Genomic DNA, 25,570 nt, shown 5'->3' with positions numbered 1-25,570 from the left:
GCGAAGAGTTTTTACGAGGATAGTGAGGCTCAAGTTAGAGTATGTAGGAAAGCGGGAAATTATTTCCCAGTAAAAGTAGGCCTTAGACAAGGATGTGTGATGTCACCGTGGTTGTTTAATATATTTATAGATGGGGTTGTAAGAGAAGTAAATGCGAGGGTCTTGCCAAGAGTCGTGGAGTTAAAAGATAAAGAATCACACATAAAGTGGGAGTTGTCACAGTTGCTCTTTGCTGATGACACTGTGCTCTTGGGAGATTCTGAAGAGAAGTTGCAGAGATTGGTGGATGAATTTGGTAGGGTGTGCAAAAGAAGAAAATTAAAAGTGAATACAGGAAAGAGTAAGGTTATGAGGATGACAAAAAGATTAGGTGATGAAAGATTGGATATCAGATTGGAGGGAGAGAGTATGGAGGAGGTGAATGTATTCAGATATTTGGGAGTGGACGTGTCAGCGGATGTGTCTATGAAGGATGAGGTGAATCATAGAATTGATGAGGGGAAAAGGGTGAGTGGTGCACTTAGGAGTCTGTGGAGACAAAGAACTTTGTCCTTGGAGGCAAAGAGGGGAATGTATGAGAGTATAGTTTTACCAACGCTCTTATATGGGTGTGAAGCATGGGTGATGAATGTTGCAGCAAGGAGAAGGCTGGAGGCAGTGGAGATGTCATGTCTGAAGGCAATGTGTGGTTTGAATATAATGCAGAGAATTCGTAGCTTGGAAGTTAGGAGGAGGTGCGGGATTACCAAAACTGTTGTCCAGAGGGCTGAGGAAGGGTTGTTGAGGTGGTTCGGACATGTAGAGAGAATGGAGCGAAACAGAGTGACTTCAAGAGTGTATCAGTCTGTAGTGGAAGGAAGGCGGGGTAGAGGGTCGCCCTAGGAAAGGCTGGAGGAGGGGTAAAGGAGGTTTTGTGTGCGAGGGGCTTGGACTTCCAGCAGGCATGCGTGAGCGTGTTTGATAGGAGTGAATGGAGACACATGGTTTTTAATACTTGACGTGCTGTTGGAGTGTGAGCAAAGTAACATTTATGAAGGGGTTCAGGGAAACCGGCAGGCCAGACTTGAGTCCTGGAGATTGGAAGTACAGTGCCTGCACTCTGAAGGAGGGGTGTTAATGTTGCAGTTTAAAAACTGTAGTGTAAAGCACCCTTCTGGCAAGACAGTGATGGAGTGAATGATGGTGAAAGTTTTTCTTTTTCAGGCCACCCTGCCTTGGTGGGAATCCGCCAGTGCGATAATAAAAAAAATGTATATATATATATATAAATAAATAAAAAGTTGGTAGACAGCAACCGCCCAGGGAGGTACTACCGTCCTGCCAAGTGAGTGTAAAACAGAAACCTGTAATTGTTTTACATGATTTTAGGATTGCTGGTGTCTTTTTTCTGTCTCATAAACATGCAAGACTTCAGGTACGTCTTGCTACTACTACTTACACTTAGGTCGCACTACACATACATGTACAAGCATATATATATACACTCTGGGTTTTCTGCTATTTTCTTTCTAGTTCTTGTTCTTGTTTATTTCCTCTTATCTCCATAGGGAAGTGGAACAGAATTCTTCCTCCGTAAGCCATGTGTGTTGTAAGAGGCGACTAAATTGCCGGGAGCAAGGGACTTGTAACCCCTTCTCCCATATAAATTGCTAAATTTAAAAAGAGAAACTTTCGTTTTTCTTTTTGGGCCACCCTGCCTTGGTGGGATACAGCTGGTTTGTTGAAAAAAAAGAAATGTATATATACACCTACCATCCGACTTACAACCTGCTCGACTTACGACCGTGTTTTTTTTTTGCCAAATTTCTGAGAAATAAACAACTATTTGTGTTGTACACAGTGTTTATCCTAAACCTTACAGTATAAAATACAGTACTAACAGCATAAAAAGTAAAGTAAAACATGAAATACCAAAATAAAACAATAAAATAAAGTCATTACAAAAATGTGATGTTGATATTCAGTAGTAAAGTTCGATTTACGTCCATTTCGACTTAAGGCGGGTTTCTCGGAACCGAACTCGGTCGTAAGTCGGATGGTAGGTGTATATGTATAAACATCACACACACACGTATACACATAGACAAACCTAACCTAACACATTAGCTCATAAATCTCCCCACCACACACACATTTTTTACGATAAGCTGAAGCAGCTAGTACATCCCAGAAGGATAAAAACAAAATGGGATCTCAAAAGGGAGGACGTAAAGGCAAGGGAACCGATGATGGCTGGTCGGAAAAGGAAGAATGGGTAGAACGGCTCAAGAACAAAATGGAACAACAATGGGAGAAAAGGTTAAACGAGCTTTGCAATAACATAGTGCAAATATCTGCAGAGACGAAGAAGTGGGAATCACGAGCTGTAGTAGGTGAGGCAAAGATACAGAGACTGGAGGAAGAAATGGATGTGCTGAAGAAGGTTCTAAAGATGAGGTTCGAGAGGAGGAAGATGACTGAAATTGGAACATCAGCAGGCAGCGAGGGGACTGAAGGAGGGGATGGAGCTAAGCAGTCTTTTGCAGCAGTAATACCAGGCCATCATGGTGTCTGGGAGATGATTAGGGAAACAGCAAAGGAGATGCTTAAATCAGATCCAGTGATACAGAGGGAAAAGAAATGGGAAGAGGAGATGGAGAGGTCAAAAATTATTCATGGGCTTCAGGAGGCTGAAGGGCAGACCTATGATGAAAAAAAGCATTGTGAGAAAACAGAGATTAAGAACATCATTGCAATAACAGGAGAGAGGGACATGTCTCAGGTAGAAAATTTTCACAGACTTGGGGGGGGCGGGGTATTCGAGGGAAAAAAATCAACCAATCAAATTAACATTCAAGACAGATGTGGTACAGAACAGGATACTACAACAGAAACCACTGTTAAAGGACTCTCCAGATTATCAGAAAGTGTTCCTCAGTTGAGACAGAACAAGAAAGATAAGGGAACAACCGAAAGTGAGAGCAAGACAAAACCAGTGGAAGGAAAGAGAGACAGGACAGGCAACGACAGACAGGAAAGCTCAGCCTTTGGGGGAACATCAAACACAAATGCTTACAGAAACCTCTCAACCCCTGTCACCACATGTCAACCAAACAGTAAACAGAAATGAACCTCACTCCATAGCTACCACCCCTCTAAGCACTAATACCACAATCACAGTAGCCTCCCATAATATTCTGGCCTGCCTCCCACCCTCCCAGCCTGCACCTTCCTCTTCCATCTCCCAAAATACAGTAATGGAAAGGAAGCTAAATGTATGGTACACCAATGCAGATGGAATAACAAATTAGAGTGAAGAGTGGCAAGAATGCATCATTGATGCATCACCTGACATCATAGCACTAACAGAGACAAAACTTACAGGGATGATAACAGATGCAATTTTTCCACCTGGATATCAGATTATAAGGAAAGACAGAGAGAACAGAGGAGGGGGAGGAGTAGCATTGCTCATGAAAAACCAGTGGAGTTTTGAGATGGGAGGAATGGAAAGAAGTGAAACAGATGACTTCATTGTAAGAACACCAGACTGGGGATCCAAAGGTGATGATAGCAGTGATGTATAACCCACCACTTAACAGCAGGAGGACAAGAGAAGAGTATGATGTGTGCAATAGGGCAATGGTAGATACACTAGCTGAAGTGGCCAGGAGGGCTCATATGGGTAGTACAAAATTGCTTATAATGGGGGATTTCAGAGATTGACTGAGAAAACCTAGAGCCACATGGAAGACCAGAAACATGGAGGGCTAAGATGTTGGAGACTGTAATGGAGAACTTCATGCACCAACATGTTAGGGATACAACCAAAGAGAGAGGAGAGGATGTTGCAGCAAGGCTGGATCTCATATTCACCTTGAATAGTTCAGACATAGGGCATATTACCCATGATCATGATGTCCTTAGTTTTGAATATCTTGTAGAGTTAACAGTGGAGAGCACAGCAGCACGAGAACAAAGAGAGAAACCGAACTTCAAAAAAGGGGATTACATAGGAATGAGAAGTTTCCTGCATGAAGTGCAGTGGGAAAGAGAACTAGATGGAAAGACATTAAATGAAGTGATGGAAATAGTGACCACTAAGTGCAGGGAGGCAGGGAAAGGTTCATACCAAAGGGCAACAGAAAAAATGACAAGACCAGAGTGAGCCCATGGTTTAACTGGAGGTGTAAAGAGGCCAAAGCCAAGTGTGCTAGAACATGGAAAAGGTATAGAAGGAAAAGGACTCAAGAAAACAAGGAGCTGATCAGAAGAACCAGAAACAAATATGCAGGGATAAGGAGAGAGGCCCAGAGGCAATACGAGAATGACATAGCATCAAAAGCCAAATCTGAATCAAAGTTGTTATACAGTCACTAGGAGAATAACAACAGTCAAGGACCAGGTAATCAGGCTGAGGAAAGAAGGAGGGGAGCTCACAAAGAGTGACCAAGAAGTATGTGATGAACTAAACAAAAGATTTAGAGAAGTATTCACAATAGAGTCAGGAATGCTTCCAGCAAACTGTGGAGGTAGAGTGCACCAGCAGGTGCTGGACACAATACACATAACCAAGGTAGAGGTGAAGAAACTGCTAGAGGAACTCGATACCTCAAAGGTGGTGGGCCCAGCTAACATATCTCCATGGATCCTGAGAGAGGGAGCACAGGAACTGTGTGCCACTAGCAGCAATCTTCAGTAAATCTATCGAAACTGGGCAGTTGCCTGAGGCGTGGAAGACAGCACATGTTCCAGTTTTTAAGAAAGGGGACAGACAGGCAGCGTTAAACTACAGACCAGTGTCATTGACTTGTATAATATGTAAAGTCATGGAAAAGATTATCAGAAGAGTGGTGGAACATATTGAAAAGATTGGGCTCATACATGACAGTCAGCATGGCTTCAGAGATGGGAAATCCTGTGTCACAAATCTACTTGAGTTCTACGATAAAGTAACAGAAGTAAGACAGGAGAGAGAGGGATGGGTAGATTGCATCTTTTTAGACTGCAAGAAGGCTTTTGACACAGTACCACACAAGAGATTGGTGCAAAAATTAGAGGAGCAGGCAGGAATAATGGGGAAAGTACTGCAATGGATCAGGGAATGCCTGACAGGAAGGAAACAATGAGTGTTGGTACATGCTGAAGTGTCAAAGTGGGCGCATGTGTCGAGTGGGGCTCCACAAGGTTCAGTTCTAGGCCCGGTTCTGTTTCTTGTATATGTGAATGACATGGTGGGAGGAATAGATTCAGAAGTGTCACTGTTTGCTGATGATGTGAAACTGATGAGGAGAATACAAGTGGGCGAGAATCGGTTAAGATTACAAGGGGATCTGGACAAACTACAAGTATGGTCCGACAAATGGCTCCTGGAGTTTAACCCCAGTAAGTGTAAGGTCATGAAGATTGGGGAAGGACACAGAAGACCGCGGACAGAGTACAGGTTAGGAAACCAACAGCTGCAAACGTCAAATAAAGGATCTTGGGGTAAGCATTATAATGAATGTGTCCCCCGAGGCACACATCAATCAAATAACTGCTGCAGCATATGGGAGATTGGCAAACCTGAGATTGGCGTTTAGACATCTGAGTAAGGAGTCATTCACGACATTGTACACTGTGTATGTAAGGCCTATACTGGAATATGCAGCGCCAGTATGGAACCCTCACTTAGTCAAACACATCACGAAATTGGAGAAAGTGCAAAAATTTGTAACATGATTAGTCCCGGAACTGAGGGGTATGTCTTATGAGGAGAGGTTACGGGAACTCAACCTGATGGCACTAGAGGATAGGAGGGATAGAGGGGACATGATTACAATGTGTAAAATACTGAGAGGCATTGACAAGGTGGACAAGGATCGAATGTTTCAGAGATGGGATACAGAAACAAGGGGACACGGTTGGAAGCTGAAAACCCAGGTGAGTTATAGGGATGTTAGGAAGTATTTCTTTAGTCTTAGAGCTGTCAGGAATTGGAATAATTTGGAGAGTGAACTAGTGGAAGCAAGTTCCATAAATAGCTTTAAGAAGAGGTATGACAAAGATCATGGAGAAGGGAGAGAGTGAATTAGTATTGACCAGTGAAGAGGCAGGGCCAGGAGCTATGACTCGACCCCTGCAACCACATATAGGTGAGTACACACACACACACACACACACACACACACACACACACACACACACACACACACACACACACACACACACACACACACACACACACACACACACACACACTCACACACTCTCTCTCTCTCTCTCTCTCTCTCTCTCTCTCTCTCTCTCTCTCTCTCTCTCTCTCTCTCTCTCTCTCTCTCTCTCTCTCTCTCTCTCTCTCTCACTCTCTCACTCTCTCTCTCTCTCTCTCTCTCTCTCTCTCTCTCTCTCTCTCTCTCTCTCTCTCTCTCTCTCTCTCACTCTCTCTCTCTCACTCTCTCACTCTCTATCTCTCACTCTCTCATCTCTCTCTCTCACCTCTCTCTCTCTCTCTCTCTCCTCACTCTCTCTCACTCTCTCTCTCACTCTCTCCTCACTCTCTCTCACTCTCACCTCTCTCACTCTCTCTCTACTCTCACTCTCTCTCTCTCTCTCTCTCTCTACTCTCTCTCTCTCTCCTCTCTCCCTCACTCTCTCACTCTCTCTCTCTCTCTCTCTCTCTCTCTCTCTCTCTCTCTCTCTCTCTGTTTTGTCCTAATTTCCCCAAATTCCTATTCATATTTTTATAGAGCATATCTTGTGAACACAATGTTAGTCTTTATACGTTCCATATCTGTTCTGTAATGTCGCAGTGACAATGTGGCATTAGAGGGTCGGCTAAGAATGCATTTCGAATGTGCAATTCTAGCTTTATTTCTGTTAGTTTTGGCTGAACCTCTGTGCTCCTTTGTAGCTTCTTAACACTTCGATAGGGTGTCATTTCATACTGTGATTGTCACTGAAGCTTAAAATAACCATTGGCATGCAGGATTTTGTTACAGAAAAAGGTAAAACTAATTCAATTGGTTAAATTTTTAGGTTTCTATTTATTCGAGAGTGGTGGTGTGATAATTGCTAGGTGGGTGTAGTTGATGATAGAATACTTCAGTAGCTGCTGTACACTGCATTTTAACCCCTTGACTGTCGCAACCCCCAATCCTGAGGTGTCTCCTGGTGTCGCAAAATTAAAAAAAAAAATTATTTTTTCTTATGAAATGATAAGACAATCTTTTCCTGATTGTAATGACACACACACACACAAAAAAAACGAAATTTGATGGAAAACTGACGGAATTACGCTTTCGCAAAGTTAGCGACCTCGGCGATATTTACAAATCGGCGATTTCGCCCACTTTGAGCCCTATTTTCGGCTAATTCCATAGTTCCAGTCGACCAAACTCATAGCTATTTCTTTAGAACTCCGTTTTTACTATCGATTGAGTTCAAGAAACTGCCCATTTACCAATTTCAACTACCCAATAAAGTGGTCAGAAATTGGCAATTTGGCCAATTTCATGAAAATTAAAAAATATGACTATTTCAAAATAAGGTCCAGAATGAACAATGCAGACATTCCTGGCTCTAAAACAACATTTTCTTTGTTCATCAGTCATGTCTCCAGGCCCCTCTGATATTACTCTTGCTTTCTATTTTGAATTTTTATTCAAACAAAAAATAGAAGATTTACTATTATGCAGACTCCTGCAATACTGTAATAATTGTGTAAATAACATCAACCCATTCATGACTGCATATTAGAATGGCTAGTTGGACATTTATTGGACAATGACATCATTTGTTTACTTTTGAACATTGGCAAAAATCAAACATTTCCCCTACTTTGAGCTCCATTTCCAGGTTCTTTTTATAGTAAAATCAATCAAAATCACCTCTATTTCTATAATATGTTTTCCATTCTATCAAATGAGACCAAGAAAACGAGAATACAGCCATAAATAATAGATCACAAAGTGTACATTTTAATTAAAAAACTGTCGGAGTTTTTTTTTCTCATTATGCACTGCGTGCTCCAGGATTTTTTTTATATGGTGCACACTGACCACACAGACCCATTCTCTCACATGTGGGCCTACCAGCTTTCTCCTTCTTGATTTGAAGCTGCTAGAATTTATGAGTATATATACGTCAAACACGGTACCTCGTAAGACGTATATATACGGCCGCGACAGTCAAAGAGTTAATTAAAAATGCTGGCAGGCAAACACACTTCTTTACATCCAGGCTTTCACATAGGCTGTGATGGATATGTGAACCAGTGGGTTGCCAGCAGTAACAGCCTAATTGACTATGCAAGTACCAGACAAACCTGACCCAGGATTGGACTGTGGGAGTAGGAAAACTCAAAACTAATTAAAGGTATATCTAAGGTATCGACTCTTAAACAGAAATTCGGTCAGTGGTACAGCAGAGCAAAGAAAATGAATTTCGTGGATACTTTTGGTTTTGTGAGAAATTAAACAAGACAGTGTAGGAAAGGTACAACATTTCCAGCATGCCAAGAAAGACAAGCTTAGCCACTAAACTGTCAATCACAAAGATCAGCGTCAGTGCCGTAGATTATGCATAATTTACGATACCCACAAATTTGCTATGAGAGGTAAATTTTGGCCCAGACATGAGAGAATGGGTCTGTGTAGTGAGTGTGCCCAGTATAAAAAATAATGCTGCCCCATGCAGTGCATGATGGATATAGCTAACATCTAACCTTGTGTTTGAGTTCAAATGGCAACTTTGGGGCATCTTCTAAGTTGGTTTTTGAGGTTTTATTGACTGTTTTCTTGGTACCATTAGACTAGATGACACACTAGCAAAATGCAGGAAATTTTGGTCAGCTCTAGACTGGAAGTGGCCTGAAATAGGCCTCAGAGTGTTAGATGAATGCACATTCCTAGTTATGGTTTATTAACCAAGAAATGGGGAAAATCTCAGATTTTTGTGTGACAGTGTCTCCAAAATGGAGAGCAAATGTTATTTTCATAAGAGAGGTCTAGGGATGCAATTAATGAACAGAGGGAAGGTTGCTTTAACCAGTAAATGTGCCCCAAACGTGTATTATTTTTCCTGCCTTCAAATTTGGCATGATTGGTCTGAGATGCCTTGTCAGCATAGAATGGGTCCTAACACTCAGTGTGTGCAGTATTAAAAAAATCTGGGACCACTTAGTACCTTGTGGGAGCACCAGTTCAAATGAGTGCCAGCTAGAGCAAACAGTGCAGCAAACACCTGGGATTCACTGATTTTATGTAGTATTAACTCTCTGATTTTAAGAGGAAAGTGATTTTGACCCCGAATTTAGTGGCTTTGAGGTGGATGTGGCCATAAGTGGTCGATGAAGTATCAAAAAATCTCGATAATAACCCATGTGCAACATTTGTGCAACACCCTTTCAGAATGTCTTATAACTTGTGCCCTAAGTAAAGAGAAATAATTCTGGCTGGCTGGCTGACTGCTGGCCTGGCTCCATCTCCATTTGTCTGTCTGTATCTATGTCTAACTGTCTCTCTCTGTCTCTGTCTATCCCTGTCTATCTGTGTCTGTCTCTTTCTGTCTGTCTATCTTTGTCTCACAGGTACACAAATACAAGTATACATAGTGTAAATTACCTAGGATAACCCAAAAAATCCAGACAAAGTGCTATACTCTGCTTGAAGATGTGAGTAAAGGTGATGACACAGTTTTGTGACTCTCTCTCTGAGACAGAGAGCTAGATGGATAGACAGATAGACAGGGAGCTTGACAAACAGACAAATAGACAGACAGACATGTTTGTGTAGCATCAAACAAAGCGAGATGCTTCTAATCTTTTCTTATCAAGTGTTATCACTGCACCCTCACGTAATGCTCATCAAACGTCAGCTCTTATCAGATGTTATCTCATCTTATCATGTCACTGTCAGGGGTGGACTTTGTTTTTCATGCTTCAAGGGAAATTATTATTATTATTATGTATTCTTCTCCTCCTCGTCCTCCTCCTCCTCGTCCTCCTCCTCCTCGTCCTCCTCCTCCTCGTCCTCCTCCTCCTCCTCCTCGTCCTCCTCCTCCTCGTCCTCCTCCTCCTCGTCCTCCTCGTCCTCGTCCTCCTCCTCCTCGTCCTCCTCCTCCTCGTCCTCCTCCTCGTCCTCCTCCTCCTCGTCCTCCTCCTCCTTGTCCTCCTCCTCCTTGTCCTCCTCCTCCTCCTCCTCCTCCTCCTCCTCCTCCTCCTTGTCCTCCTCCTCCTTGTCCTCCTCCTCCTTGTCCTCCTCCTCCTCCTTGTCCTCCTCCTCCTCCTTGTCCTCCTCCTCCTCCTTGTCCTCCTCCTCCTCCTTCTCCTCCTCCTCCTCCTCCTCGTCCTCCTCCTCCTTGTCCTCCTCCTCCTTGTCCTCCTCCTCCTTGTCCTCCTCCTCCTTGTCCTCCTCCTCCTTGTCCTCCTCCTTGTCCTCCTCCTCCTTGTCCTCCTCCTCCTCCTCCTCCTCCTCCTTGTCCTCCTCCTCCTTGTCCTCCTCCTCCTTGTCCTCCTCCTCCTTCCCCTTCTACTCCTCCTCCTCGTCCTCCTCCTCCCCCTCGTCCTCCTCCTCCTCGTCCTCCTCCTCCTCGTCCTCCTCCTCCTCGTCCTCCTCCTTGTCCTTCTCCTCCTTGTCCTTCTCCTCCTTGTCCTTCTCCTCCTTGTCCTTCTCCTCCTCCTTGTCCTTCTCCTCCTTGTCCTTCTCCTCCTCCTTGTCCTTCTCCTCCTCCTTGTCCTTCTCCTCCTCCTTGTCCTTCTCCTCCTCCTTTTCCTTCTCCTCCTCCTTTTCCTTCTCCTCCTCCTTGTCTTTCTCCTCCTTCTTGTCCTTCTCCTCCTCCTTGTCCTTCTCCTCCTCCTTCTCCTCCTCCTCATCCCTCTCCTCCTCCTCATCCCTCTCCTCCTCCTCATCCCTCTCCTCCTCCTCCCTCTCCTCCTCCTCCTTGTCCTCCTCCTCCTTGTCCTCCTCCTCCTCCTCCTCTCCTCCTCCTCCCTCTCCTCCTTCCTCTCCTCCTCCTCCTTCCTCTCCTCTTCCTCCTCCCTCTCCTCCTCCTCCCTCTCCTCCCTTTCCTCCTCCTCCCTCTCCTCCCTTTCCTCCTCCTCCCTCTACTCCTCCTCCTCCTCCTCCTGCCCCCTCTCCTCCTCCCTCTGCTCCTCCTCTCCCTCTCCTCCTCCTCCCTCTGCTCCTCCTCTCCCTCTGCTCCTCCTCTCCCTCTCCTCCTCCTCTCCCTCTCCTCCTCTTCCCTCTCCTCCTCGTCCTCCTGCCCCCTCTCCTCCTCCCTCTCCTTCTCCTCCTCCCTCTCCTCCTCCTCCCTCTCCTCCTCCTCCCTCTCCTCCTCCTCCTCCCTCTCCTCCTCCTCCCTCTCCTCCTCCTTCTCCTCCTCCTCCTTCTCCTCCTCCTCCCTCTGCTCCTCCTCCCTCTCCTCCTCCTCCTCCCTCTCCTCCTCCTCCTCCCTCTCCTCCTCCCTCTCCTCCTCCTCCTTCCTCTCCTCCTCCTCCTCCTCCTTTCTCTCCTCCCTCTCCTCCTCCCTCTCCTCCTCCCTCTCCTCCTCCCTCTCCTCCTCCCTCTCCTCCTCCCTCTCCTCCTCCCTCTCCTCCTCCCTCTCCTCCTCCCTCTCCTCCTCCCTCTCCTCCTCCCTCTCCTCCTCCTCCTCTTCTTCCTCTTCCTCCTCTTCTTCCTCTTCCTCCTCTTCCTCCTCCTCCTCCTCCTCCTTATGTACTTCCACGTATCCAAAACATTGCTGGGATCTATAAATACTTTGTATATATTCCAAGACAATAGTATATGACCAAGGCAGGTGTAAATGTCCACCTGTCACTGTGTTTGTGACAATTTGAGTACAATTTCAGTACCTAATACTAGTGTCAGAAGAAAGATTAGTTATAAAATGACAAGAACTACTATAAATTGTAATTATCAGAACATAAAAATTATATAAAATAATATGAAAATAGAAAAAAGGTATATTGGCAACACTTCTGCAAGCCGCAGGAATTGATGTTGCTGTCACGTGAGCGTCCAGTGCCAACTTCTCGGCCAAATACTGGGGTAGTGAATATATGTTTGAACCTTTACAGGTTAATGGCTTGAATGTTTGCTGTGGATGCTGTTTTTAAACTGGAATTTGTTGAAAATGGTGCAAAATTGGCAAAATTAGATTACTGAGCATTTAATAGGTTAGTTCTGATTGCTGAATAAGCAGTTTTTGTGATCACTGTCTAGTGTAGAAGGCATACTAGTGATATAACTGGGAATTAGGAAGTTCGAGCACTGGAATTGCCTTAAATTAGGTCTCAGATTGGGTGAAATCGCTGTTGTATAAAATGCTCTCTGACCTCCAACTTCATTCCTGTGTAATGTAAGTATTATATTAATTTTTGGTATCATTACCTTTAGAAATATATTGTCTTCCATTTTAAAAATAAAATTATGCATTGAAAAAAATGCCGACACAGAAGGGACTTTCAGTTTGAAGGGTGTCAACAGTTTAGGACATTGAGTGATTAACATCAGATCAAGTTGTTTGCTTCAGAGAACAACACCTTGCCAACAGAGCTTTATACCTAATTGATAACCAGTGGTAGTAGCAAAATTCTCTTGGCCATCAATTTCAGTGATACTTTTATCACTGCTTAACTTCTTTGGCTACATAAAGTAGCTCAGTCAAACTACAGCCTTGGTTTTATTGATGATAGTGACACATTCAGAGACATGTTTTGCAACACTGCTCGTATACACTCACTGAAGTATCTGAACTGCTGGGAATGCTTGAAGGTCCTTCCAATGTATTTCTAGGAAGATGGACAAGAAAGGCACATAATTTACACATAGAAAATCCTAGAGGGACTGGTCCCAAACCTTAAAACCAAAATCTCTCTGCATGACAGCAAGAGATGGTGCAAAATATTGATACCTCCACTACATAAAAGCAGGAGTGCAACGAGTATATTAAAAGAAAACTAGATGAGTGTCAAAGGTCCCTGACTCTTCCATGCTCTCCCTCTGTGCATAAGTGAAATTACCCCCAAATCTATTGCTATGTTCAAGAGGGAACTGGACTGGTTCCTCATATCAGTGCCTGATAAGCAGCAGTGGGGTTTATACATTAGACTACTTGCTGCCACCAGTAATTGCCATGAAGTCTTGTTATATTAAGGTCTGTTGCAGTATTGATTTTCAGTTGAACAAGTGTTTTCTTTATGATTAAAGATGGTTTGCAGCCATATTTCACCAGAATACTAGTAGATGACATCAGGATCATAGCTTCTCTTCATTATTCATTTTGATGAAACAGCCATTTCCCAGGTCAAGAAATGTATCAGATGTCAGATGTTTAGCATTTTAAAGACAAGAAAGCTGTATTAACAATGAATCTGTTTACTATAGATAACTTGCCTGTTGAAAAACTATACCCCTGGTATGATATTGCATAAATATGAATGAGACTATTTTCTCACAGAATATTGATCAAAGCTCACACCCAATTCCCAAGGTTTGTGGATCTGAGAAGTTGCATCCTACACACTGTGCACAGAATATTTGGGAAGTGGCTTGAGAAACTTTCAGTTGACATTAGTGAATTGTGCTTTTATATCCATGCAGTCTTCAAACTTAGTGCAGCAAGAAAAAATTACCAGAAGCTTCAGTTTGAGATGAACATAGAGCAGTATCAGTGTTAAGAAGACACTGAAGTTCACTGGCTGAGTCTTGATCCAGGTATCTTCAGGATATTAGAACAGTTGGATCTCATTTTAGAATTTGTGCATGAATTATTTTTTTTAAATACTGCACATATATTTAATATTTGTTATAGTTATGGAAGTCTTGTTTATTTTTGTGATATGTATTATGTTTTAAAAAAAGGACTGATAAAACTTTTTCCTTTTTTATAAAGAATATTAAAGGAAATTTGAATGTTTTGTCTGTTATGAGCTTTCCTTATTTATATGATTTGTTAATATTTTAATATTGTATAATTGTTTAAATAAACCACACATGAAGCTTAGAAGAATTAATGAAAAAATGTTTATTTAGCATTTATGTATATTTTGCTAATGCATATTTTTATCCACAGTGCAACCTACCTCACTGCAAGACTATGAAGAATGTGTTAACTCATATGACCACTTGCCAGGCGGGTAAGTCATGTCCAGTTCCTCACTGTGCATCATCCAGACAAATTATATCTCATTGGAAGAATTGTGCGCGTCAAGACTGTCCAGTGTGTGAACCTTTAAAACAAGCTGACAAGAAACAACCTGGAGCTGGGGGTGTTTCAGGGCAGATACCACCAACTGTGTCTCAATCTGGCCCCAGCCCAGGAGGGGTTCCAGGGCCCCTGTCGGGTCCTCCAGGACCTCCAGGGCCCCCTGGTCCACCTAGTGTTACAGGTCAAATGCCAACAGGGCCTCCAGGACAAAATGCTGGCCCAAGACCTGGAGGTGTAAAAAGAGTGTATGAGGGGGATACGTTACAACCAGCCATGTCTGGACCCCCAGGACCAACAGACTCTTTAATGAGAAACTTAAGACCGCAGGTGCCTAGTGTTGCAGGAATGCCTAATGCCCAACAGGGAGCACCTGGAAGTGTTCCAGGGGCTCCTACAGGTGTACCTGGTGCACCCGTGGGTATGCCTGGGCAGATTGTGCGTCCAGGTGTACCTAACAAGGGACCTGAGGGGACTATGATGGGTACTTCCACTCCGCAGAGTATGAGCTCGCCTGGGATGATGGTTAGAGGGCCCAATGCTGGGTCTGGACCATTAAATACTCTTCAACAGCAGCAACAAATTATTGGCAAGCCTCCAAGTGTTGGCATCAATCAAAACAATCCTATTGTAAGTACAGTGTTGTATGTGTTGGATGGATTTTTTATTTTGATGTTCTTTATTTTTGAGTATATGTTTCTTAATTTTTTTTATATACGTATTTACTTTCTTTTAAGGTATGTGTACTTCAGGGTTTGTCTTTGCAGGCTTTACAATCTTTACCTGATTCCTGGCTGCATCTGCCCAATCAACCTGCACAGTTGCCTGGTGGCTTTGGAGCCGTTACTGCCAAGCCTGTTAAGGGGACCAAAGAATGGCACCAAAGTATATCAAATGAGCTGAGAAATCACCTTGTACATAAACTGTAAGTTAATGTTTCTATGTATTAAAATTTAATCCATGGTTATGTTGATTTGGAGTAGGAAATTTCTGCTTTCAAATTATTATTATTTTTTCACACTCTGGCCATCTCCCACTGAGACAGGGGTGACTCAAAAAAAAAAAAAGAAAAATTTTCACATTCATTCACACACAATCACTGTCTTTGCAGAGGTGTGTAGATATGACGGTTCAGATGTTATTCCAAACAGCAAATATCCTAAAACCTCTCCTTTAAAGTGTAGGCATTGTACATCCCACCTCCAGGATTCAAGCCTGGCTAACTGGTCTCCCGAATCCCTTCATGAAATATTACCACACTCACACTCCAATAGCTCGTCAAGTCCCAAAAAGCATTTGTCTCCACTCTTACATAACATGCTCACACATGCCTGCTGTATGTCCAAACCCTTTGCGCACAAAACCTCTTTTACCCTCTCCATCCTTTCTAAGGATGACCCTTACCCCTCTTTCCCTCCACTACAGATTTATTCACCCTTCAAGTCATCCTATTTTCCTTCATCCTCTCGAAATGACCAAACTATATCAGCAACCCCTCCTCAGCCTTCTGGATAATGCTTTTAGACACCTTGCACCTCATCATAAACTCCAAGCTAAGGATTCTCTGCATAATATTCACACCACACATTACCCTTAGACACGACATCTCCACTGCCTCCCGCCTTATCCTTGTTGCAACATTGACCACCCGTGTTTCACACCCATATAAGAGAATTGGTATACCTATACTCTCATATATTCCCCTCTTTGCTTCCATGGATAGCATTCTTTGTCTCCACAGATTCCTCAGTGCACCACTCACCTTTTTCCTCTCATCAATTTTATGGTTAATCTCATCTTTCATAGATCCATCTATTGACAAGTCCACTCCCAGATATCTGAAAACAATCATTTCCTCCATACACTCTCCCTCCAATCTAATATCCAGTCTTTCATTACCTAAATCTTTTGTTGTCCTCATAACTATGCTCTTTCCTATGTTCACTTTTAATTTCTTCCTTTTACTTTTCTTAACATGTCGGCTGTTTCTCATTGACGCAGGGTGACCCAGAAAGAAACAAAAACCCAAAAAAGAAAGAAAAAACTTTCTTTATCATTCAACACTTTCACTAGTTGTAGCTACACTGAGAGTAAAAGGTAGATGGGATACAAGGAGAATAGAAGCATCAGGGAAGAAAGAGGTGAAGGTTTATAAACTAAAAGAGGAGGCAGTTAGGGTAAGATATAAACAGCTATTGGAGGATAGATGGGCTAATGAGAGCATAGGCAATGGGGTCGAAGAGGTATGGGGTAGGATTAAAAATGTAGTGTTAGAGTGTTCAGCAGAAGTTTGTGGTTACAGGAAAGTGGGTGCAGGAGGGAAGAGGAGCGATTGGTGGAATGATGATGTAAAGAGAGTAGTAAGGGAGAAAAAGTTAGCATATGAGAAGTTTTTACAAAGTAGAAGTGATGCAAGGAGGGAAGAGTATATGGAGAAAAAGAGAGAGGTTAAGAGAGTGGTGAAGCAATGTAAAAAGAGAGCAAATGAGAGAGTGGGTGAGATGTTATCAACAAATTTTGTTGAAAATAAGAAAAAGTTTTGGAGTGAGATTAACAAGTTAAGAAAGCCTAGAGAACAAATGGATTTGTCAGTTAAAAATAGGAGAGGAGAGTTATTAAATGGAGAGTTAGAGGTATTGGGAAGATGGAGGGAATATTTTGAGGAATTGTTAAATGTTGATGAAGATAGGGAAGCTGTGATTTCGTGTATAGGGCAAGGAGGAATAACATCTTGTAGGAGTGAGGAAGAGCCAGTTGTGAGTGTGGGGGAAGTTCGTGAGGCAGTAGGTAAAATGAAAGGGGGTAAGGCAGCCGGGATTGATGGGATAAAGATAGAAATGTTAAAAGCAGGTGGGGATATAGTTTTGGAGTGGTTGGTGCAATTATTTAATAAATGTATGGAAGAGGGTAAGGTACCTAGGGATTGGCAGAGAGCATGCATAGTTCCTTTGTATAAAGGCAAAGGGGATAAAAGAGAGTGCAAAAATTATAGGGCGATAAGTCTGTTGAGTGTACCTGGTAAAGTGTATGGTAGAGTTATAATTGAAAGAATTAAGAGTAAGACGGAGAATAGGATATCAGATGAACAAGGAGGCTTTAGGAAAGGTAGGGGGTGTGTGGACCAGGTGTTTACAGTGAAACATATAAGTGAACAGTATTTAGATAAGGCTAAAGAGGTCTTTGTGGCATTTATGGATTTGGAAAAGGCGTATGACAGGGTGGATAGGGGGGCAATGTGGCAGATGTTGCAAGTGTATGGTGTAGGAGGTAGGTTACTGAAAGCAGTGAAGAGTTTTTACGAGGATAGTGAGGCTCAAGTTAGAGTATGTAGGAAAGAGGGAAATTTTTTCCCAGTAAAAGTAGGCCTTAGACAAGGATGTGTGATGTCACCGTGGTTGTTTAATATATTTATAGATGGGGTTGTAAGAGAAGTAAATGCGAGGGTCTTGGCAAGAGGCGTGGAGTTAAAAGATAAAGAATCACACACAAAGTGGGAGTTGTCACAGCTGCTCTTTGCTGATGACACTGTGCTCTTGGGAGATTCTGAAGAGAAGTTGCAGAGATTGGTGGATGAATTTGGTAGGGTGTGCAAAAGAAGAAAATTAAAGGTGAATACAGGAAAGAGTAAGGTTATGAGGATAAAAAGATTAGGTGATGAAAGATTGAATATCAGATTGGAGGGAGAGAGTATGGAGGAGGTGAACGTATTCAGATATTTGGGAGTGGACGTGTCAGCGGATGGGTCTATGAAAGATGAGGTGAATCATAGAATTGATGAGGGAAAAAGAGTGAGTGGTGCACTTAGGAGTCTGTGGAGACAAAGAGCTTTGTCCTTGGAGGCAAAGAGGGGAATGTATGAGAGTATAGTTTTACCAACGCTCTTATATGGGTGTGAAGCGTGGGTGATGAATGTTGCAGCGAGGAGAAGGCTGGAGGCAGTGGAGATGTCATGTCTGAGGGCAATGTGTGGTGTGAATATAATGCAGAGAATTCGTAGTTTGGAAGTTAGGAGGAGGTGCGGGATTACCAAAACTGTTGTCCAGAGGGCTGAGGAAGGGTTGTTGAGGTGGTTCGGACATGCAGAGAGAATGGAGCGAAACAGAATGACTTCAAGAGTGTATCAGTCTGTAGTGGAAGGAAGGCGGGGTAGGGGTCGGCCTAGGAAAGGTTGGAGGGAGGGGGTAAAGGAGGTTTTGTGTGCGAGGGGCTTGGACTTCCAGCAGGCATGCATGAGCGTGTTTGATAGGAGTGAATGGAGACAAATGGTTTTTAATACTTGACGTGCTGTTGGAGTGTGAGCAAAGTAACATTTATGAAGGGATTCAGGGAAACCGGCAGGCCGGACTTGAGTCCTGGAGATGGGAAGTACAGTGCCTGCACTCTAAAGGAGGGGTGTTAATGTTGCAGTTTAAAAACTGTAGTGTAAAGCACCCTTCTGGCAAGACAGTGATGGAGTGAATGATGGTGAAAGTTTTTCTTTTTCGGGCCACCCTGCCTTGGTGGGAATCGGCCAGTGTGATAATAATAAAAATAACTTTCACTGTCACTTATACATAATCAGTCTTTGCAGAGGTGCTCGGATATGACAGCTTAGATTTCGCTCCAAACCACCAATATCCCAAACCCTTCCTTTAAAGTGCAAGCATTGTACTTTTCACCTCCAGGACTCAAGTCCGAATAACCGGTTTTCTTGAATCCCTTCACAAAATACAGTGGACCCCCGGTTAACGATATTTTTTCACTCCAGAAGTATGTTCAGGTGCCAGTACTGACCGAATTTGTTTCCATAAGGAATATTGTGAAGTAGATTAGTCCATTTCAGACCCCCAAACATACACGTACAAACGCACTTACATAAATACACTTACATAATTGGTCGCATTCGGAGGTAATCGTTATGCGGGGGTCCACTGTATTACCCTGCTCAAATTCCAACAGTTCGTCAGATCCCAAAAACCCTTTTTCTCCATTCACTCCTCTCTAACACGCTCACAAATGCTTATTGGAAGTCCAAGCCCCTCTCCCACAAAGCCTCCTTTACCATCCTCCCTTCAACCTTATCTAGGATGGCCCCTACTCTGCCTTCTTTCTCCTACAGATTTATATGCTCTCCAAGTCATTCTACTTTGTTCCATCCTCTCTAATTGACCAAACCACCTCGACAACCCCTCTTCAGTCCTCTGACTAATACGTTTAGTAACTCCACACCACCACCTAATTTCCTCACTACGAATTCTCAGCATAATATTTACACCACACGTTGCCCCCAGACATGACATCTCCACTGCCCCCAGCCTCCTCCTCTGATATCCTTTACCTTTCAAGAGTTTCGAGAGTTTCACTATTGGAGCCCGGCCATGGGCCAGGCTCGTGTGGTGCTTGCCTGGTCAACCAGGCTGTTGCTGCTGGTGGCCCACTGCCTCGCATATCGGTCACAACCTGGTTGATTGACACCTGGTAAAGACACTTGTTGTCTGGTTTCCTCTTGAAGGCTTCTATACTTGTTCCAGCCGTGTTTTTGATATCTTCTAGTAAGATGTTGAATAGTCTGGGACCCCAAATGTTGATACAGTGTTCCCTTATTGTCCCCACTGCATCCCTGCTCCTCACTTCCTTCCATATCTCTCAATCCAGTATGTTATGGCAGTATGTAGATTTGGGACCAGGCCCCTGAGTGCTTTCCAGGTATATATTATAATTATTAGCATTATTTCCCTTGTTTTGAAAGTTCTCAATACCCACCTTGTCATCTTCCTGGCTGTCTTGTTGTGGTCTTTAAGAAAGGTCAGTTGACATAATTATTCCCAGGTCTTTTACATGTTCCTTTCTTTCTATTTGGTGACCCTCTTGAGTTCTTCATTCTTTCCATACCTATGCTGCTGGAACTTCTCACAGTTGAACATCATGTTGTTCTCCACTGCCCACTGGAAAACCCTGCTTATATGTTCCTGTAATTTTTCAGGGTCCTCTACCATAGCGACTTCCATGCTTATTTTAGTGTCATCAGCAATTGATAGTACAAAAGTATGACAGGTGGTTTTATCTATGTCTGCTATGAGGATTAGAAACAGCACAGTGCCAGGACAGTGCCTTGGGGCACTGAGCTTTTGACCACACTGATGCTGGATCTTGTTCTGTTTACTGCTACTTTTTGTGTTTTGTATTAGGAACCCGAAAATCCACCTACCTACCTTCCCCGCAATGCCCATGGCCCTTATTTTGTGTGCTATCACTCCAGGATAGCATTTGTCAAACGCCTTTGCAAAATCTGTGTAAATCACATCTGAGTTATGGTCGTCTTTCATTGCGTCCGTAATTCTGTCATATAGGTTCAGCAGCTGTGATGGGCATGAATGTCCTGCTCTAAAACTATGCTGGTTTGGGTTATGCTGATTGCAACACTTATAACCCATGCTTCACACCCATATAAGAGTGTTGGTACCATTATACTCTCGTACACTCCCTTCTTTGCCTCCATGAGTAACTTATTTTGTCTTCACAGATACCTCAAAGCACCACTCGCCTATTTCCTTCATCACTTCTGTGGTTAACCTCATCCTTCATAAACCCATCTGCTGACAAGTCGTCAGCTCCCAAATATCTGAACACATTCACTTCTTCCAACTCCTTCCCTACCTCCAATGTGATATCTAATTTTTATCTAAATTGTTTGATGCCCTCATCACCTTACCATTATCTATGTTCACTTTCAACTTAGTACCTTTACACACCCTTCCAAACTTCCACTAACCTTTGCAACTTTTCTTTAGAATCTCCCAAAAAGCACAGAATCGTCAGCAAAAAGTAACTGTGTCAACTCCGATTTTGTATTTGATTCCCCAAAATTTAATCCTACCCCTCTCCCCAACCCCCTAGCATTTATTTCTTTTACAACCCCATCTATAAATATGTTAAACCACCATGGTGATGTTAAACATCCCTGTCCAAGACTTAATTTTACTGGGAAGTAATCTTCCTCTCTCCTGCACACCCTAACCTGAGCCCTACCTTCATCTAAATACTATTCACATATATGCTTCAATGTAAACACTAGATCTACACATTCCCTACCCTTTCTAAAGCCTTCTTATTTATCTGCAATTCTGTTGTCTACCTTACCTGTAATTATTTCAATAATAACCTTTCTATACAATTTACCTGGGATACTCGGTAAACTTATTTTTTTTTCCCAGTCGGCCATCTCCCACCTAGGCAGGGTGACCCAAAAAGAAAGAAAAAATCCCCAAAACAAAAATACTTTCATCATCATTCCACACTTTCACCTCACTCATACATAATCACTGTTTTTGTAGAGGCACCCAGATACAACAGCTTAAAGTGAAACAAAGCTGAAGGGGGTGGGAGAGTTTCAATGGAGAGGAATAAATGGGATTAGGTCAGGGGTTTCAAATAGAGTTAGAGCTAAAGAAGGAGTAGCAATAATGTTGAAGGATAAGTTATGGCAGGAAAAGAGGGACTACAAATGTATTCATTTAAGGATTATGTTTTTTTTTTTGTCAACAAGTCCGCCGTCTCCCACCGAGGCAAGGTGACCCAAAAAAGAAAGAAAAATCCCCAAAAAGAGAATACTTTCATCATTCAACACTTTCACCACACACACACATTATCACTGTTTTTGCAGAGGTGCTCTGAATACAACAGATTAGAAGCATATACGTATAAAGATACACAACATATCCCTCCAAACTGCCAATATCCCAAACCCCTCCTTTAAAGTGCAGGCATTGTACTTCCCATTTCCAGGACTCAAGTCCGACTATATGAAAATAACCAGTTTCCTTGAATCCCTTCACTTAATATTACCCTGCTCACACTCCAACAGATCGTCAGGTCCCAAGTACCATTCGTCTCCATTCACTCCTCTCTAACACGCTCACACACGCTTGCTGGAAGTCCAAGCCCCTCGCCCACAAAACCTCCTTTACCCCCTCTCTCCAACCCTTTCGAGGACGACCCCTACCCCGCCTTCCTTCCCTTATAGATTTATATGCTTTCCAGGTCATTCTACTTTGATCCATTCTCTCTAAATGACCAAACCACCTCAACAACCCCTCTTCTGCCCTCTGACTAATACTTTTATTAACTCCACACCTTTTCCTAATTTCCACACTCCGAATTTTCTGCATAATATTTACACCACACATTGCCCTTAGACAGGACATCTCCACTGCCTCTAACCGTCTCCTCGCTGCTGCATTTACCACCCAAGCTTCACATCCATATAAGAGTGTTGGTACTACTATACTTTCATACATTCCCTTCTTTGCCTCCTTAGATAACGTTTTTTGACTCCACATATACCTCAACATACCACTCGCCTTTTTTCCTTCATCAATTCTATGATTTACCTCATCCTTCATAAATCCATCCGCCGACACGTCAACTCCCAAGTATCTGAAAACATTCACTTCTTCCATACTCCTTCTCCCCAATTTGATATCCAATTTTTCTTTATCTAAATCATTTGATGCCCTCATCACTTTACTCTTTTTCTATGTTCACTTTCAACTTTCTACCTTTACACACATTTTCAAACTCATCCACTAACCTTTGCAATTTTTCTTTAGAATCTCCCATAAGCACAGAATCATCAGCAAAAAGTAACTGTGTCAATTCCCATTTTGAATTTGATTCCCCATAATTTAATCCCACCCCTCTCCCGAACACCCTAGCATTTACTTCTTTTACAACCCCATCTATAAATATATTAAACAACCATGATGACATTACACATCCCCGTCTAAAACCTACTTTTACCGGGAAGTATTCTCCCTCTCTTCTACTCACCCTAAGCTGAGTAAAATAAAGGTTGGATGTGAAAAGTGGGTTATAGTAAGCATATTTGCACATGGAGAAGAGAGAAGTGTAGAGGAGAGATAGAGAGATTGGGAAATGTTGAGTGAATGCGTGGGGAGTTTTGAACCAAATGTGAGAGTAATGGTGGTTGGGGATTTCAATGCTGAAGTGGGCAAAAATGTTGTAGAGGGAGTAGTAGGTAATTTTGGGGTGCCAGGGGTAAATGTAAATGGGGAGCCTTTAATTGAGCTATGTATAGAAAGAGGTTTGGTACTAAGTAATACATATTTTATGAAGAAGAGGATAAATAAATATACAAGGTATGATATAGCATGTAATGAAAGTAGTTCGTTAGATTATGTATTGGTGGATAAAAGGTTGATGTGTAGGCTCCAGGATGTACACATTTATAGAGGGGCAACTGATATATTGGATCATTATTTAGTTGTAGTTACAGTTAGAGTATGAGGTAGGTGGGAAAAGAGGAAGGTGGCAACAACAAGCAAGAGGGAGGTAAAAGTGTATAAACTAAGGGAGGAGGAAGTTCGGGTGAGATATAAGCGACTATTGGCAGAAAGGTGGGCTGCTGCAAGTATGAGTAGTGAGGGGCTTGAAAAGGGTTGGAATAGTTTTAAAAACACAGTATTAAAATGTGGGGCAGAAGTTTGTGGTTATAGGAGAGTGGGTGAAGGAGGAATGAGGAGTGATTGGTGGAATGATGAAGTAAAGGGTGTGATAAAAGAGAAAAAGTTAGCTTATGAGAGGTTTTTACAAAGCAGAAGTGTTATAAGAAGAGTAGAGTATATGGAGAGTAAAAGAAAGGTGAAGAGAGTGGTGAGAGAGTGCAAAAGGAGAGCAGATGATAGTGGTCAAGGCACTGTCAGGGAATTTTGATGAAAACAAGAAAAAATTTTGGAGTGAGTTAAACAAGTTAAGAAAGCCTTGTGAACGAATGGATTTGTCAGTTAAAAACAGAATAGGGGAGTTAGTAGATGGGGAGATGGAGGTTTTGGGTAGATGGAGAGAATATTTTGAGGAACTTTTAAATGTTGACGAAGAAAGGGAAGTTGTAATTTCATGCACTGGACAGGGAGGTATACCATCTTTTAGGTGTGAAGAACAGGATGTGAGTGTGAGGGAGGTGCGTGAGGCATTATGTAGAACAAAAGGGGGTAAAGCAGCTCGAACTGATGGGATCATGACAGAAATGCTAAAAGCAGGGGGGGATGTAGTTGGAGTGGTCAGTATTTTTGTTTAATGAATGTATGAAAGAGGGGAAGGTACCTAGGGATTGGCAGAGAGCATGTATAGTCCCTTTATATAAAGGGAAAGGGGACAAAAGAGATTGTAAAAATTATAGAGGAATAAGTTTACTGAGTATACCAGGAAAAGTGTACAGTAGGGTTATAATTGAAAGAATTAGAGGTAAGACAGAATGTAGGATTGCGGATGAGCCAGGAGGTTTCAGAGTGGGTAGGGGATGTGTAGATCAAGTGTTTACATTGAGGCATATATGTGAACAGTATTTATATAAAGGTAGGGAAGTTTTTATTTAATTTATGGATTAAGAAAATGCATATGATAGAGTGGATAGGGGAGCAATATGGCAGATCTTGCAAGTATATATGGAATAGGTGGTAAGTTACTAAATGACGTAAAGAGTTTTTATGAGGATATTGAGGCTCAGGTTAGGGTGTGTAGAAGAGAGGGAGACTACTTCCTGGTAAAAGTAGGTCTTAGACAGGGGCATGTAAAGTCACCATGGTTGTTTAATATATTTATAGATGGGGTTGTAAAAGAAGTAAATGCTAGGGTGTTTGGGAGAGGGGTGGGATTAAATTGTGGGGGATCAAATACAAAATGGGAATTGACACAGTTGCTTTTTGCTGATGATACTGTGCTCATGGGAGATTCTAAAGAAAAATTGCAAAGGTTAGTAGATGAGTTTGGGAGTGTGTGTAAAGGTAGAAAGCTGAAAGTGAACATAAAAAAAAGTAAGGTGATGGGGGTATCAAATGATTTAGATAAAGAAAAATTGGATATCAAATTGGGGAGGAGGAGGAGTATGGAAGAAGTGAATGTCATCAGATACTTGGGAGTTGACGTGTCAGCGGGTGGATTTATGAAGGATGAGGTTAATCATAGAATTGATAAGGGAAAAAAGGTGAGTGGTGCGTTGAGGTATATGTGGAGACAAAAAACTTTATCTCTGGAGGCAAAGAAGGGAATATATGAAAGTATAGTAGTACCAACACTCTTATATGGGTTGTGAATGCAGCAACGAGGAGGCGGCTGGAGGCAGTGGAGATGTCCTGTTTAATGGCAATGTGTGGTGTAAATATTATGCAGAAAATTCGGAGTGTGGAAATTAGGAGGTGTGGAGTTAATAAAAGTATTAGTCAGAGGGCTGAAGAGGGTTTGTTGAGGTGGTTTGGTCTAAATTTAGAGAGAATGAATCAAGGTAGAATGACATGGAGAGCGTATACATCTGTAGGGGAAGGAAGGTGGGGTAGGGGACGTCCTCGAAAAGGTTGGAGGGAGGGGGTAAAGGAGGTTTTGTGGGCGAGGGGCTTGGACTTCCAGCAAGCCT

At 42.6% G+C, this 25,570-nt stretch overlaps 1 protein-coding gene across 3 annotated transcripts in view; it reads left to right on the top strand.

Moving 5' to 3' along the window:
* nej (nejire) overlaps positions 1-25,570 on the top strand; it is a 465,387-nt gene that overhangs the window by 130,405 nt on the left and 309,412 nt on the right. For 2 of the 3 annotated variants that reach the window (XM_070086767.1, XM_070086766.1), the window contains exons 4-5: positions 14,032-14,793; positions 14,931-15,088. In XM_070086767.1, coding sequence (XP_069942868.1) covers positions 14,032-14,793; positions 14,931-15,088 — 920 coding nt within the window. Of the gene's footprint in view, positions 1-12,985; positions 13,114-14,031; positions 14,794-14,930; positions 15,089-25,570 lie in introns of those variants that run through there. The other variant, XM_070086768.1, reaches the window with a different exon arrangement.

The sequence above is a fragment of the Cherax quadricarinatus genome, chromosome 19 (genome assembly GCF_038502225.1).
Source record: "Cherax quadricarinatus isolate ZL_2023a chromosome 19, ASM3850222v1, whole genome shotgun sequence".
Taxonomy (NCBI): domain Eukaryota; kingdom Metazoa; phylum Arthropoda; class Malacostraca; order Decapoda; family Parastacidae; genus Cherax; species Cherax quadricarinatus.
Note: the sequence above shows the minus strand (reverse complement) of the source record. Positions and strands in the feature narration are given on the sequence as shown.